The following is a 13,908-nucleotide window of genomic DNA, read 5'->3' on the forward strand; positions in this document are numbered from 1 at the left end:
AAAAGCTCTAAAATGTAAAATGGTAAGTTCAAACCTATTAACCTAAGTACAAATAATTTAGTACAGTGAAAAAATTGTAGGCATAAGTTTACTTAAAGTTAATTTGTGAAATAAAGTAATTTAATTTTGGCCACAATTTATACCAAATTAACTTGAGTTTTTTTGCATTTTGAGCCAACGTAGGCTTAACCTATTAACACAATGTAGGCATAACTAATTTGTTCCTCCTAAGAAAATTTCTTGGCTTCGCCAGTGACTATATGGATGTGTGTTTGAATTTTTTTTTTCCGCTTATCTCCGGTCCCCCCCCCCTCAGCTTGAAATCCTGCATCTGTCCCTGATCCCACATCTCTTGGGCTTGAGCTACAAATCTTGACCCTACAATTGGCGCCGTCTGTGGGGAGAGCTTAAGAAAGAGTGAAAGCAACGGTTGACGATGGCTGAACCAGGTCAACAACCAGCAGAATCCAGGGCATCCCAACATGTTGATCCCTTTCTCAACCTTGAGCAGAAGGTGATCATGAAGGTAGTGTACATACCACACACACTGACCGAAACCAACCATGAGGTGGAAGTCATATACCTCATGCAGAGAATAACAAGAACATGCAACTAGAGATTGATCAGTTAAAAAGGGAGTTGCGTCATGCAAAGAAGAAGCAGATTTCTTCAAACTGTGATGACAATTCTGATGAAGAACAAGATATTAACTATAGGCGGAGGTCCCGAACCCCAGTTAGTGAATCCTTTTTATTTGAAGATGAACATTATCATAAACGGCAACTTCGAAGCCCATCACATGGAGGTGTAGAGAACGATGCTATGAGCAAAGTCTTGAATCAAATCTCCAGATCACCTTTCACACATAGGATTGAAGAGGCAAGACTTCCCCGTCGTTTTCATCAACCAACGTTCACCATCTATAATGGTCGAACAGACCCTGTGGAACACGTGAGCCATTTCAACCAAAGGATGGCAGTCTATTCCAAGGATAAAGCTTTGATGTGTAAAGTTTTCCCCTCTAGTCTAGGACCAGTTGTGATGAGATGGTTCGACAGCTTGAAAGTAGATTCTATTAGCTCTTTCAAAGAGCTCACTCAAGCATTTGGTTCCTGTTTTGTCACTTGTCGAAGAGTTGCTTGGCCTTTAGCTTCCCTGCTATCCTTGAACATGCAAGAGGGTGAGACCCTGAAAACGTATTCAGATAGGTACTGGGAGATGTTTACAGAGATGGATGGTGATTTTGATGAAGTAGCCCTCTATATATTTAAGCTCGGCCTCCTCACTGACCATGGTTTGAGGAAATCTCTGATGGAAAAACCTGTCACCAATGTGTGTCAACTGATGGACAGGATTGACAAATATAAAAGGGTTGAGGAGGATCAACAGAAAGGGAAAGGGAAGGATAAGGTTATCCCTCAGGAGAGGAGGGATTTCAGGTCAGATCGTTATAGTAACAATAGACCACAGAAAGATTTTGCTGGACAGTCAGGATCGGCAAATCTCTAAGCAATCAGCGCTGTATTCCAAGAGCCGATGCATCAAGTTTTGGAGAAGATTAAGAATGAACCGTTCTTCAAACGGCCGAATAAGATGATGGAAAATCCTGAAAGACGTAATCATAATCTCTATTGCTAGTACCATCAAGATCATGGGCATACCACAGAAGATTGTAGGAGTCTCTTAGATCATTTGGAACAACTTGTCCGCGAGGGTAAATTAAAACAACTTTTGCATCATTTCAGTGGTCAGGGAAGTCAAGCAAGCTCAGAATCTCGAAGAGATGTTTCTTCAAGACCCCACTTGGGAACTATCAGTGGCATCTTCGCTGCACCTGGGAGAATGGGATCCTACCCATCCAGAATAATGTCCGTAGCCCGTCTACTCACAAGAGACGTTAATCAAGATCCGAAGAGGGCTAAGACAGATATTCCACCAGTTCTAGGATTCTCGGACGAAGATAAGGTTAGAACAATCCAACCCCATGACGACGCTATGGTAATCACCCTCAGAATTGGGGGGTATGATGTGAAAAAGGTAATGGTGGACCAGGGCAGTGGAGCTGAAATAATGTACCCTGATCTTTATAAGGGGCTGAACTTAAAACCTAATTACTTAACGCCTTATAGTTCCCCTTTGGTAAGTTCTGAAGGAAGAGTTGTTATCCCTAAGGACCAAATACGACTACCTGTACAGACTGGTCCAGAGGTAGTAGAGGTAGACTTCATTGTCGTAGACGCATATTCTCCCTATACTGGAATCGTGGCCAGACCTTGGCTTCATACGCTAGGAGCTGTCTCCTCTACTCTGCATCAGAAGGTTAAATATCCATCTGAAGGCCAGGTTAATGAAATTTTGGGAGATCAATCTATGGCCAGACAATGCTGGGGCTGTCTCCTCTACTCTGCATCAGAAGGTTAAATATCCATCTGAAGGCCAGGTTAATGAAATTTTGGGAGATCAATCTATGGCCAGACAATGCTTAGTGGCTGCCATTCAGCATAAGCCCGAGGTTGAAACCTCGGCTTATACTGGAAAGGATTTATAATAGTTAAAACCTCTGGCATTGCCCATTGATGACTCAGCCGAGGGTGCGAGGTGTGAAGATTTGGTAAAAGTTGCTATTGGAGACGATCCGGAGAAGTTCTTTCAAGTTAGGTCTCAATTACCTCTTCAAGAGAAGGAAGAGCTGATAGAATTCCTTAAAAGAAACATTAATGTATTTGCCTGGAATGCTTACGAAGCCCCGGGGATGGACCCAAAATTCATATGTCACCATTTAAAGGTCAACCCATTGATCACCCCTAGGAAACAGCCTCCTCGGTGCCCATCCAAAGAGCACGCTGATGCAGTGCGAGATGAAGTAACAAAGCTCAAACAAGCTGGAGCTATTAAAGAAGTTTTTTTTTTTTATTCTGAGTGGCTAGCGAATATTGTGGTGGTGAAGAAGAAGAATGGGAAATGGTGAGTGTGCGTAAATTTCATTGACTTAAATAAGGCTTGCCCTAAGGATCCATTCCCTATGCCTAAAATAGATCAGTTAGTGGATGCCACTGTTGGTCATCCTCGAATGAGTTTCCTAGATGCTTTTTAAGGTTATCACCAAATACCATTAGCCTTGGATGATCAAGAGAAGACTGCTTTTATCACCCCTATTGGGAATTACCACAACAAAGTGATGTCATTTGACTTGAAAAACGCAAGATCCACATACCAAAGAATGATGACAAGGATGTTTGAGCCATAGTTGGGTAAGAGTATTGAGATTTACATAGATGACATGGTGGTGAAGAGCAAGATCGTTTCTGAGCATGTAAAGGATCTTGGAAACATTTTTGAAGTTCTTAGAAGATACAAGTTGTGTCTAAACGCTTCCAAATGCTCGTTTGGTGTAGGATCAGGCAAATTCTTGGGTTACATGGTAACTCACAAGGGAATTGAGATCAACCCTAATCAAATAAAGGCCATCAACAATATACAACCTCCTCGGAATCCCAAAAAAGTCCAAAAATTGACTGGAATGGCTACCACTCTGAACCGATTTATCTCTCGATCAGTAAATAGGTGTAGACCTTTCTTCTTACTGATCAATAAGTGGAAAGGATTTGAGTGGACTGAAGAATGTGCTTTAACTTTCCAGCAACTTAAAGACTATCTAGCTCGGCCACCAATCATGTCCAGCCCTGAGCCAGATGAAGTCTTGTTTGCCTACATTGCTGTGACTCCTTATGCTATAAGTTTGGTATTGATACGAGTGGATCGAGATGTGCAAAAGCCAGTTTACTACGTGAGTAAGTCGTTGCATGAGGCCGAGATTCGTTATCTGCCACTGGAGATAGCTATCCTAGTAGTAGTGCTTGGCACGTAGAAGTTGCCTCATTATTTCCAAGCGCATATGGTTGTTGTTCTTACCCAACTTCCGCTTAAAACCTTACTTAGAAGTGCTGACTACATAGGGAGAATAGCTAAATGAGGCACTGTCCTGGGGGTTTTTGACATCAAGTATATGCCCTGTACCTCTACAAAGGGGCAAGTCCTTACGGATCTAGTGGTCGAGTTTACTGAGCCCTCGTTAGAAGAATTGGAACTAAGACAGAACATGGATGAAAAATCAGTTTGCCTGATCTCTCAACAGGACCCCTCCTTCTGGGAGGTGTATGTCGACAGTGTAGCAAATCAGAAAATTTCTGGTATGGGGCTGGTACTAATATCCCCTGAAAAGATTGTTATTGAAAAGTCATTAAGGCTAAGCTTTATGGCTACAAATAATGAGACTGAGTATGAAGCTTTACTAATGGGAATATCAATGGTTCAAAGAATGGGAGGAAAGTCAGTGAGAATGTTCTCGAACTCAAGGCTAGTCATCGGTCAAGTAAAAGGGGAATTTGAGGCGAAATATGAAAGAATGTAAGGGTACCTGAGCCAAGTTAAATGTCTACAGTCAGAGTTCGAATCTTTTAACTTGCTACATATCCCCAGAAATGGTAATGCACATGTTGATTCTCTGGCCATGCTCGCAACCTCTTCGGCACAGGATCTGCCTCGGGTTATCCTCGTTGAAGACTTGCATAAACCCACAGAGATAAGAAGAGAGGCAGTCCGAGTTCATCAAATCAGAGCTGAGCCCAGCTGGATGGACCCTATAATTCAATTCTTAAAGGAGGATACTTTGCCTGAAGAAAGGTTGGAAGCTGACAAAGTTCAAGGGAAGGCTATTAGATTCTGGCTATCCGAGAACCAGAAATTATACACACGTTCCTATTCAGGGCCGTATTTGTTATGCATACATCTTGAAGCAGCTGAATCACTCCTTGAGAAGTTACATAAAGGAATTTGTGGAAGCCATACTAGAGGTAGATCCTTAGCACACAGAGCCATTACCCAAGGCTATTGGTGGCCAAATATGCAAAAGGAGGCCCATGAATATGTTAAAAAGTGTGATCAATATCGATGGTTTGCACCAAACATACACCAATCGAGTGAAATCCTTAACCTATTATCCAGCCCATGGCCATTTGCTCAATGGGGCTTAGATATTGTGGGTCCATTCCCTAAAGCAGTAGGAAACAAGAAGTATCTTCTAGTCAGCACAGATTATTTCACAAAATGGGTTGAAGCTGAACCCCTAGCTAATATCAGAGACGTAGAGGTGAAGAAATTTGTTTGGAAAAACGTTGTCACTCAGTTTGGGATTCCTTACACCCTCATTTCGGACAACAATCTTTAGTTTGATAGCAAAACATTCAGAAATTATTGCTGTGAATTGGGGATTACAAATAGATATTCCACTCCTGCTTATTCTCAAGGGAATGGGCAAGTGAAAGCTGTTAACAAGGTCATACTAGATGATGCAAAGGACAAATGGGTGGAAGAACTACCACATGTACTCTAGACATACAGAACTATGCCTCGTAGGTCTACTGGGGAGATCCTCTTTTCAATGACTTATGGGGCTAAAGTTGTTATCCCTCTAGAGACTGGGTTCCCAATGTTGAGAACTAGTTCATTAAATCTAATTAGCAATAATGAACAACTAGAGAAGAATTTGGATCTGATTGAGGAAAGGAGGGAAAATGCAATGGTTCAATTGGCATATTACCAACAAAAGCTCAGGCAGGGATATGATGCCAACATAAAGTTAAGGCCTTTAGCACCTAGTGATCTAGTGCTTAGGAAAGTTGTAGGCACTACAAAGAATCCAGCTTGGGGAAAGTTAGGACCCAATTAGGAAGGGTCATATCGTATTACCTTAGGGGCTGGCATTGGGGCATATTTTTTAGAAGACTTAGATGATCATGTAATACCACGCCCTTGGAATGTAAACAACCTTAAAAAGTATTATTATTAATCGAGTTTTTTCTTTGATCAATATGTTTATTTATTACATAAAGATTTTGAGGAAAGTAAATCCAATCATGCCTAAAGTCCTCGGACTAGATGATATGGGTTAGTTACCACTCCCTTACAATTCTTATAAGTATTTAAACTTAAATCCAATCATGCTTGAAGTCCTCGGACCAGATGATATGGGTTAGTTAACACTCCCTTACAATTCTTATAAGTGTTTAAACTTAAATCCAATCATGTCTGAAGTCCTCGAACCAGATGATATGGGTTATTTAACACTCTCTTACAATTCTTATAAGTGTTTAAACTTAAATCTAATCATGCCTGAAGTCTTCGAATCAGATGATTTGGGTTAGTTAACACTTCATTGCAAGTCTTATAAGTGTTTAAACTTAAATTTAGTCATGTCTGAATTCTTCGGACCAGATGATATAAATTAGTTTACACTCCGTGACTATTTTCATAAATGCTGAAATGGATCTTAAACCATGTTAGACTTCTCGGACCATATACTATATTTAAAGTTAATATTCCACAGTGTCCTTTGTAAGTGCTATACATAATCTAGTTCAGGTAAAGTCTTTAATCATTCACTTTAATACATAAGACTTTTCTACTTGTCATTACTTAATACGTACAGTAACAATTTTTATATGATCCAATGTTTGCCCATACTTATCTAAGTTATTTGCATCATTAGTAAAATATTGTTGTTGAGCTTACTCAGATTAAGATAGTTACAAGTTAACATTACTTGCAATAACAATAAATTTTATAAGGTGTGCAATGAAAATGAAGAGAATAAAAGAAGCACGCTTTCATTGATCAAAAAGATAGTATTTCTCAGTTCCTTACAGAGTAATAACAAATATATATATATATATATATCCTAGTATCTAAGCCTTCTTTGTGGAGACTATGGGGTCAGTAGTCTGGCTGGACTGGGTGGCAGCAGCATTTGGGACTTGGTCCTTAGGTTCAGGAGGAGTTTTCTTCTTACTCAAGTCCTTACCCTTATCTCGAGGGTCCTCAGATTGCTTGCCTTGACCACCAGCTTGATCAGACTCTTTGGGAGCTTCAGGAAGGGCAAGAGGGACTGGACCGACCAAGGGCTGTTTCGAGGCCTCTGGGAGTTGTTTGGAGGGAGAGGAGTCAGGACCGCAGAGTTCGCAAATTTCAGGATCATAGTAGATGCTCTCAAGTCGCCTCAAGTCAAATTCTGCAGGGACCCCAGCAGCATCAAGGGCTTTACCCTAGGTTATATCACAGTACTCCCTGCAGACTGTAGAAAACTCCTCTGTGAGCTTGACTTAAGTCTCTTCCACCCCAAGCTTGTATGTTGCCTGCTTTTCAGCCTCAGCTGCCTCCTTAGCCAATTGGGCAGCGTCCCTGGCTTTCTAAAGCTCAGCTCGAAGTCCTTCACCATTCGCCTCTCTATTTCTAAATTGATTTCAATCATATTCAACTGGCGGCGTTGGTTTTCGGCCTGCTTTTTAGCATTCTTAAGGCCTGCATCAAGACTATTCCTTTCTTTGGTCATCTTTTTTAGCTGCTCAGACAACCTAGAATAATCTTCCTTTAGATTACCTAGAGATTTTTCAACCTCGGACAGAAAATGGGCCTTCACTTTGGCTTCATTGCGGCCATCTTTATTCCATTCTTTGGCCACATAAACTTGTTGGGTAATCTGCATAACAAAATAAAAAAAAAATTAATATAAAACAAAGAAAAGGGATGAATAAAAATGACCAGCGGTTTACTTAGAGAAGCAGATTAAGTCACCTACCATGGCCAAGTCCCTCTTTAGGGATAAGAAGAGCTCCTGCTGGTTGAAGCGTCTGTAGGCCTCCATATCTTTTGGTAAAAGAAGTGGTTGCTCTAAGGCTTCGTCGATAAAACCTGCCTGTCCCCTTTGGTAGTTCTTGACCGAAGTGTTCCAAGGGCGAGGGGCACCATCTAGCTCCAACTTAGGAGACCAGATGCGCAGTCCTCGGCATACATTAGCAACGAGAGGGTCCTCTTGGCTCTTAACAAACGCAGCCCTTTTGCTCCGTTGGTCCCTAGCCACTCTCTGTTGTTTGTTTCCTTTCGAAAGTTCCACCTCACCCTCCTCAAGAGCGGCGTTAGGCCTTTTCTTCTTCAGCTTGGGGTTTGGCTTTAGGTCGAGGTTAGAAAGGAGCTGATGAGGGGGTGGAGGAAGATTAACAGTGGGTTGGGACTTGATGGCTTCTTTGGGCACGACTGCTTTATTCCTTGTCTTCATAAGATCTTTTAAGCTCTTGCTCCCAGTATTCAAAGCCATCTCATCTTCTTCTTCTAATGAGTCGTCTGAAAGGGCAGTTATTAAAACAGGAATGTGGATGTTGGAATGCCTATTAGCTTCTTCCTCAGCGTCCGAGAGGGGGAATTACTTGAACCTCCCTTGATACATCTTCTTCAAAACAGAAATTTTCAATCTGTTTCTCTAGTGAAGAGGTCGAGGAAACAACTCCTTCCCCTGCTGCGGCTGCTTCAAGGGGAATCTGTTGAACTTGAGGGATAAGTAGTGGTACACCCTGCAGAACCGGATGTGGTACAGGGGGAAGATAGAACAGAAACAAAAAATTTGGCCGAGCTACGTCTATTCGATTTATATGATGCTCTCCCTGCCTTATCGCATTGCCAACCGGTTAAAACATGTCCGAGAGAGGCTAGAAATCGAGAATAAGATGGGCGGCCCAAAGTTACCCGTCTTCACTTACAAAAATCTCTGATCTTAGTAGATAATTGAGCGCGGCAACGTTAGTCAGACTAAGCCGAGGAGATACATGCCTTTTATATGTTAACACCACAGCAGAACTAAGCATAATCAGAAACTTAAGGTAAAATACTAATACAAAGAGAAGAAAGACAACGCTAGTGATGGAAATTCTAAATCTATTGCTAGGAAACTTAGGTCAAGTATATCCCACCTGACTCTCCTGGTTGGGTTGGGCAATGAAGACCGTCATGCCACGCTCCCGAGACGATTAGATAGTCGTCTTTCATCCCCTTGTTAGACTTGGGAAGACAGGAGATGAGTTTAACGATGTCGGATCGAGATTTAAGGTAAAATCCCGCCCCCTTTTGTCTATGACACTTATACATATGGACTACATCAAACCAAGTGAGCCCCAAGCCTAAATGTCGATTCAAAGCATCAACTGCTCCTAGGATCCTAAAGACGTTAGGTGCGCATTGCTCAGGACTAATCCTATGATTACGCAGATAATCTCTTGTAATGGAACCCATAGGAAGAGTCATTCCTCCTTCTATAAAAGTTATGACAGGGATTATGACTTCCCCTACCCTTCGATCTGTTGCCAGTCCTTCTGGGGGACAGCAAGTTTACGTCTTGTGGTATGTGATACATTTCTTTAAATATCTCTATCTAGGCAGGACTATCCACTAAATTCTTAAATCTACCCATTTCGGATAAGCAGAAAGAAGGAAACACTAAGAATGACAACTGGGAAATGAGAATTTGAGGGCCGAGGAAGCTGGTCGAGGAGAGAATGAAGGGTTCGAAAAAGTTAGAACTTACACAAACTGGGTTGGGGAGTGATCCTTAAATCCTTGGAAGGATTCTTGTGGATTTTTAAAGAAATGAGACTGATGATTTGAAAAACTTTGTAAGTTTGAATGCTTGAGTTCCCTGGAGAGTCTGAGAAATTGTGAAGTAAAGGAAAAATGATCTCTTTTAAGGCTTTATATAGGGGCCAGAAAATGAGTGGGAGTTATCTCGCACAAATCTTAAGGAAAAATGTCGTTCGTTGGATCAATGGTTCACCGTTGGATGCCAAAGACATAGAGCCGCCTAGAGCAATTAATAATGCTTCGTAAATACTGAAATGTCAGCAGCAATGATGAAACGCCTAAATCTATGCTCCCACACATGTAAACTCAGGTATTTTTACATTTTTAGCCTTTATCTCTGTGGCAGATCAAAATCCCATTTTTTCTCCTTAGATGCGAGGGAAAAATTAAAATTTTGAGGGGCTATTGTGGGGATAAAAGCCTAAATTCATATATTGGGCCTTGGGCCCTATTTGAGGATGTGAGTATGTCCGAGAAGGAGTAAATGAATGGGAAAGGCTCCAGAGTGGAGAATCATGTAAGGAGATGATAGAGGAATATAGTCCGAGTAGTGTATCCTTCTCGGATATGAGGAATATTGGTCAAGCAAATACCTAGGCAGTTTAGATGACCTTCCAGAAAGTTCCAGTGATAAGGATGAACTTCAGGTATGCATAAAGATGATAAGAATAGAGAAATATCTAAAGAAAAAGCTGCTACCATCGCATTAAATGTGCTGCAGCAACTTTTCTGGCCGCATTTATGTCGAGAAGATCCTTGAACAGTGTAGTCTCAGCTACCACCACTCATGGAGAACCAAAGAAAATACCTGATGGAACATGTACTCAAGTGAATGCTTAAATGAAAAACAAGTGTACGACCAAGATAATCTAAAAGAAAACAATATTAATGCAAAAACTTGTCATGAGGGGGGGATGGAAAAAGAGAGGAAGGGAAGAAGAAGGAAAATTTACTGTAGTTCTAAGAATTGTATTAGCTTTTTAAACAATAGTTTATCTCCTTAGACATCAGTTTATTCAAGTTTTAAGTTTGTTTTTGTATTTGTTCATCTTTTAAATCTTTATTGACCGTTGTTCAATTCACAAACAACCCAGCTCTTTCACCCACTCTCTACAAATTCATTGTATTGGGCTCGTTGGGCTCACATCTCACATCTCTTGAGCTTGGGCTACAAATTTTGACCCTACAAGATTTTTATAAAGAAAATAAAGATTATTTTAAATGGACTTAAAATAGTCTTGAATAGGTTAGAAGTTTCACATTTAAAGTTTTACATAGTAATATAATAAACATTTTAATTTATTATATTACTACTAGTCTCATCATACGCGTTTTGCGCATGCAATGAGACTTTATTTATTTATTTATTTTATTTTTATGGTCTAGTGTCATAACTTTTATTTTATTTTAATTTTAGATAAGTTTATTTTTAAAACATGTATTAGTAAGAGAGTTTACTATAGTGTTTGCATTTTAAGTGGAATTGAGAATATATTTTTACTGGGTTATCCTCAATTTCTTTCCAGTTAAAAGAAAAGTTTAGGGGTATTTCTGAATTACATAAAAGTTTAGTCTAAAGAGGGGAGTTCTCTTATAGATAGTATAAATATACGTAAAACTTATTATATTACCATGTAAAACTTATTACAAATTTATTATATTGACACTTGACATAGTAATATAATAAATTTTTAATTAAGTCTTTGTAAAATTTATTATATTACTATGTAAAACTTATTATCCAGCAAATACATTATAATTGAGATTTGAGAGACCATTCGGCCAGGTATGGACAACACCTAATAATTTGGCATATATATATATATATAAATGTTTGGGAAAAGTGCCATTTTGATAAACTTTAAGAGAGAGTTTAATGAAATTTATAATAAAAAAATATAGATAAATATACAAATCACACGTCATGCCTGACAATATAAAAATCAGTTAGAAGTGTGCACGAGCTGGATTGGGTTTTATTTCATATTTTGTCAACTCTTAAAAAAGTGTCGGAATGATATATTTGATAGAGTATTTAATTGATTTATTTTAGTAAAAAAATATTTTGTTACTTTTGAACTTAATTTTGTTGCTGTGATGCAATAAATTATTTCATGTGTACATTTTTTAAATAAAATATGAATAACAAATTTTATAGAACATGACATACGTTTTCATTGAAATATATATTTGCACCAATAATAAGTTTTTGAAAGAAAATTTAAATTAGTTTTAAATGGACTTAAAATGGTTTTAAATAGGTTAGAAGTATCTCACATTTAAAGTTTTACTTTTACATAGTAATATAATAAAAATTTTAATTTATTATATTACCATGTAAAACTTAATATATTACTAATGAAAATTTATTATATTAACCCCTGACATAGTAAAATAATAAAGTTTTACATAGTGATGTAATAAACTTTTGATTGAGACTTTGTAAAACTTAGTATGTTACAAAATTTATTATATTACCATGTAAAATTTATTATTCAACAAATACATTATTTTGAGTGGAGTTGTGGTATGCTTTGATGTTAGAACCCTTTTTCTTTTCCCCTTTGTATATGTGTTTGTTTCTAAAAAAAGAAACAAATACATTATGATTGAGATGTGAGAGACCATTTGGCCTAAATAATTTGTCATATATAATATAATTGTTTGGGAAAAGTACCATTTTGATTAACTTTAAGAGAGAGTACAACTGTATACCTTTGGTGTGATGATCACTCCACAAGTATAAGTACTTGTGGGGTGTGAAGGGGGTAAGGACCGAGATTCAAGTCTCCAAAATTTTGATCTAAGAAGCGCGTATAATTTGATCTAAGAAGCGCGTATAATTTGGCAGCTACAGGTAGTGATAACCATGGTTTTGAGGGGCATTGGATTTGGAAAGTTAAAATTTTTCCAAGGATACAATTCTTTGTTTGGAGATGTTTTCACAACAGTATTGGTGTTAAAAATTGCCTGGCTTCAAGAGGAATCAATACTGATCCTTCCTGCCCTCGGTGCCGAGATGAACCAGAAACTATTATTCAATTGCTTCGGGATTGCTGGGGTAGCAAAGAGCTATGGAAGCAGCTTGGTATCTCTGAGATGGATAGAAGTTTTTTTTACTGATGATCTTCACACATGGCTGACTGTTAATGCAAGGAATGGCCATCTTAATAGTTATAGCAACCTCCCCTGGAATATAGTGTTCCTCTTTGCCATTTGGATGCTATGGAAGCAAAGAAACAGTCTTGTTTTCCAGAATAGAAGTTCCAACCCAAATTTAGCTACCCAAATTATTAGTCAAACATGCGACTTCCACTGGTGTGCTGCGGATTGGAAGAAAGCCAGCAGTTTCACAATGAAGAATATTAGATGGGAGAAGCCACGAAATGGTTGGAGGAAGCTAAACACAGATGGGTCCTCTTTAGGTAACCCGGGTCTAGCTGGTGGAGGAGGTGTGATTAGAGATGAGTCTGGTAATTGGGTGGTGGGCTTTTCAAGGAGGATTGGTGTTACTTCAAGCTTTGAAGCAGAGTTATGGGCATTAAGGGATGGACTGAACATCTGTGTGAACAAGAATTTCCAAGCTGTTGAGGTAGAGCTGGATGCAAAAGCTATAACGGATGTCCTTAATAACCCCAGTCAGATAAAAACCATATTTTCCCCCTTACTAGATGATTGCAAGCAGCTAGCAACTCAGATCCCTCATATTCGTTTCAGTCACTGCTACCGTGAATCCAACAGATGCGCTGATTACCTCGCAAGAAAAGGAGCGAATCAAACCGAAGACTTTTGCATTTTTAGTTATCCTCCTGTGGAGTTAACTCCTGTCTTTAACCATGATTTGTCGGGTTTATTTGTAAGTAGGCGTTGTCCTGCTGATCTTTTGTGTTTGTAGTTTCTTTTGTTTTATCCCTTCTACCAAAAAAAAAAAATACTTAGGCCTCATTTGGGAGGAAAGAATGGAATGAAATAGAAAGAAATGAAAAGAATAATTTTAGAATATTCTTCCATTCCCTTGTTTGGGAGTTTTAATGAAGGGAATAGAAAACACATTCTCTTATTTGAGAATTTAAATGAGAGGGAATGGGAATGAAAAAGCACTAAAAATCACTAAAAATCAAGAAGAAAACACAATTGAACTATGAAGAATCAGAGAATACCAGAATGAGATGATCTCTGAACTAGTTCGTGCTCTGATACCATGTTGATTTTACACAAGCTCCGAAGGTTCATCAATGGAGGAGTGTAAACAGATTGAGAGAGAAAGGAATTGAATAACACTGAACTTGTATGAAATGAATTCCGTATATTAAGCTTAGCATACTCTGTTCTTTATATAGTGAGAACAGAGGCAAGAAAGGGAGAAACAGAAAAATAACTAACTAAGCATCCAATGACTGCTGTACACTTAGGTAATAGAGTAGAATTTCTATCTTGTATTAAAAA

The 13,908-nt window shown here is 38.9% G+C and overlaps 2 protein-coding genes across 2 annotated transcripts; both read left to right on the forward strand.

Annotated features, from left to right (window-relative positions):
- Positions 1 to 606: 606 nt before the first annotated feature.
- LOC136069457 (uncharacterized) lies at positions 607 to 2,968 on the forward strand. The gene is made up of 3 exons (XM_065778008.1): positions 607 to 1,497; positions 1,639 to 2,416; positions 2,586 to 2,968. Exons 1-3 carry the CDS (start codon positions 607 to 609, stop codon positions 2,966 to 2,968), a joined length of 2,052 nt encoding a protein of 683 aa, XP_065634080.1.
- A 1,038-nt stretch (positions 2,969 to 4,006) lies between these two features.
- Positions 4,007 to 5,227, forward strand: LOC136069458 (uncharacterized). The gene is made up of 2 exons (XM_065778009.1): positions 4,007 to 4,407; positions 4,480 to 5,227. The coding sequence occupies exons 1-2, from the start codon at positions 4,007 to 4,009 to the stop codon at positions 5,225 to 5,227; spliced, it is 1,149 nt and encodes a 382-aa protein (XP_065634081.1).
- Positions 5,228 to 13,908: the final 8,681 nt, after the last annotated feature.

The sequence above is a fragment of the Quercus suber genome, unplaced genomic scaffold (genome assembly GCF_002906115.3).
Source record: "Quercus suber isolate HL8 unplaced genomic scaffold, Cork oak 2.0 scaffold_171, whole genome shotgun sequence".
Lineage (NCBI taxonomy): Eukaryota > Viridiplantae > Streptophyta > Magnoliopsida > Fagales > Fagaceae > Quercus > Quercus suber.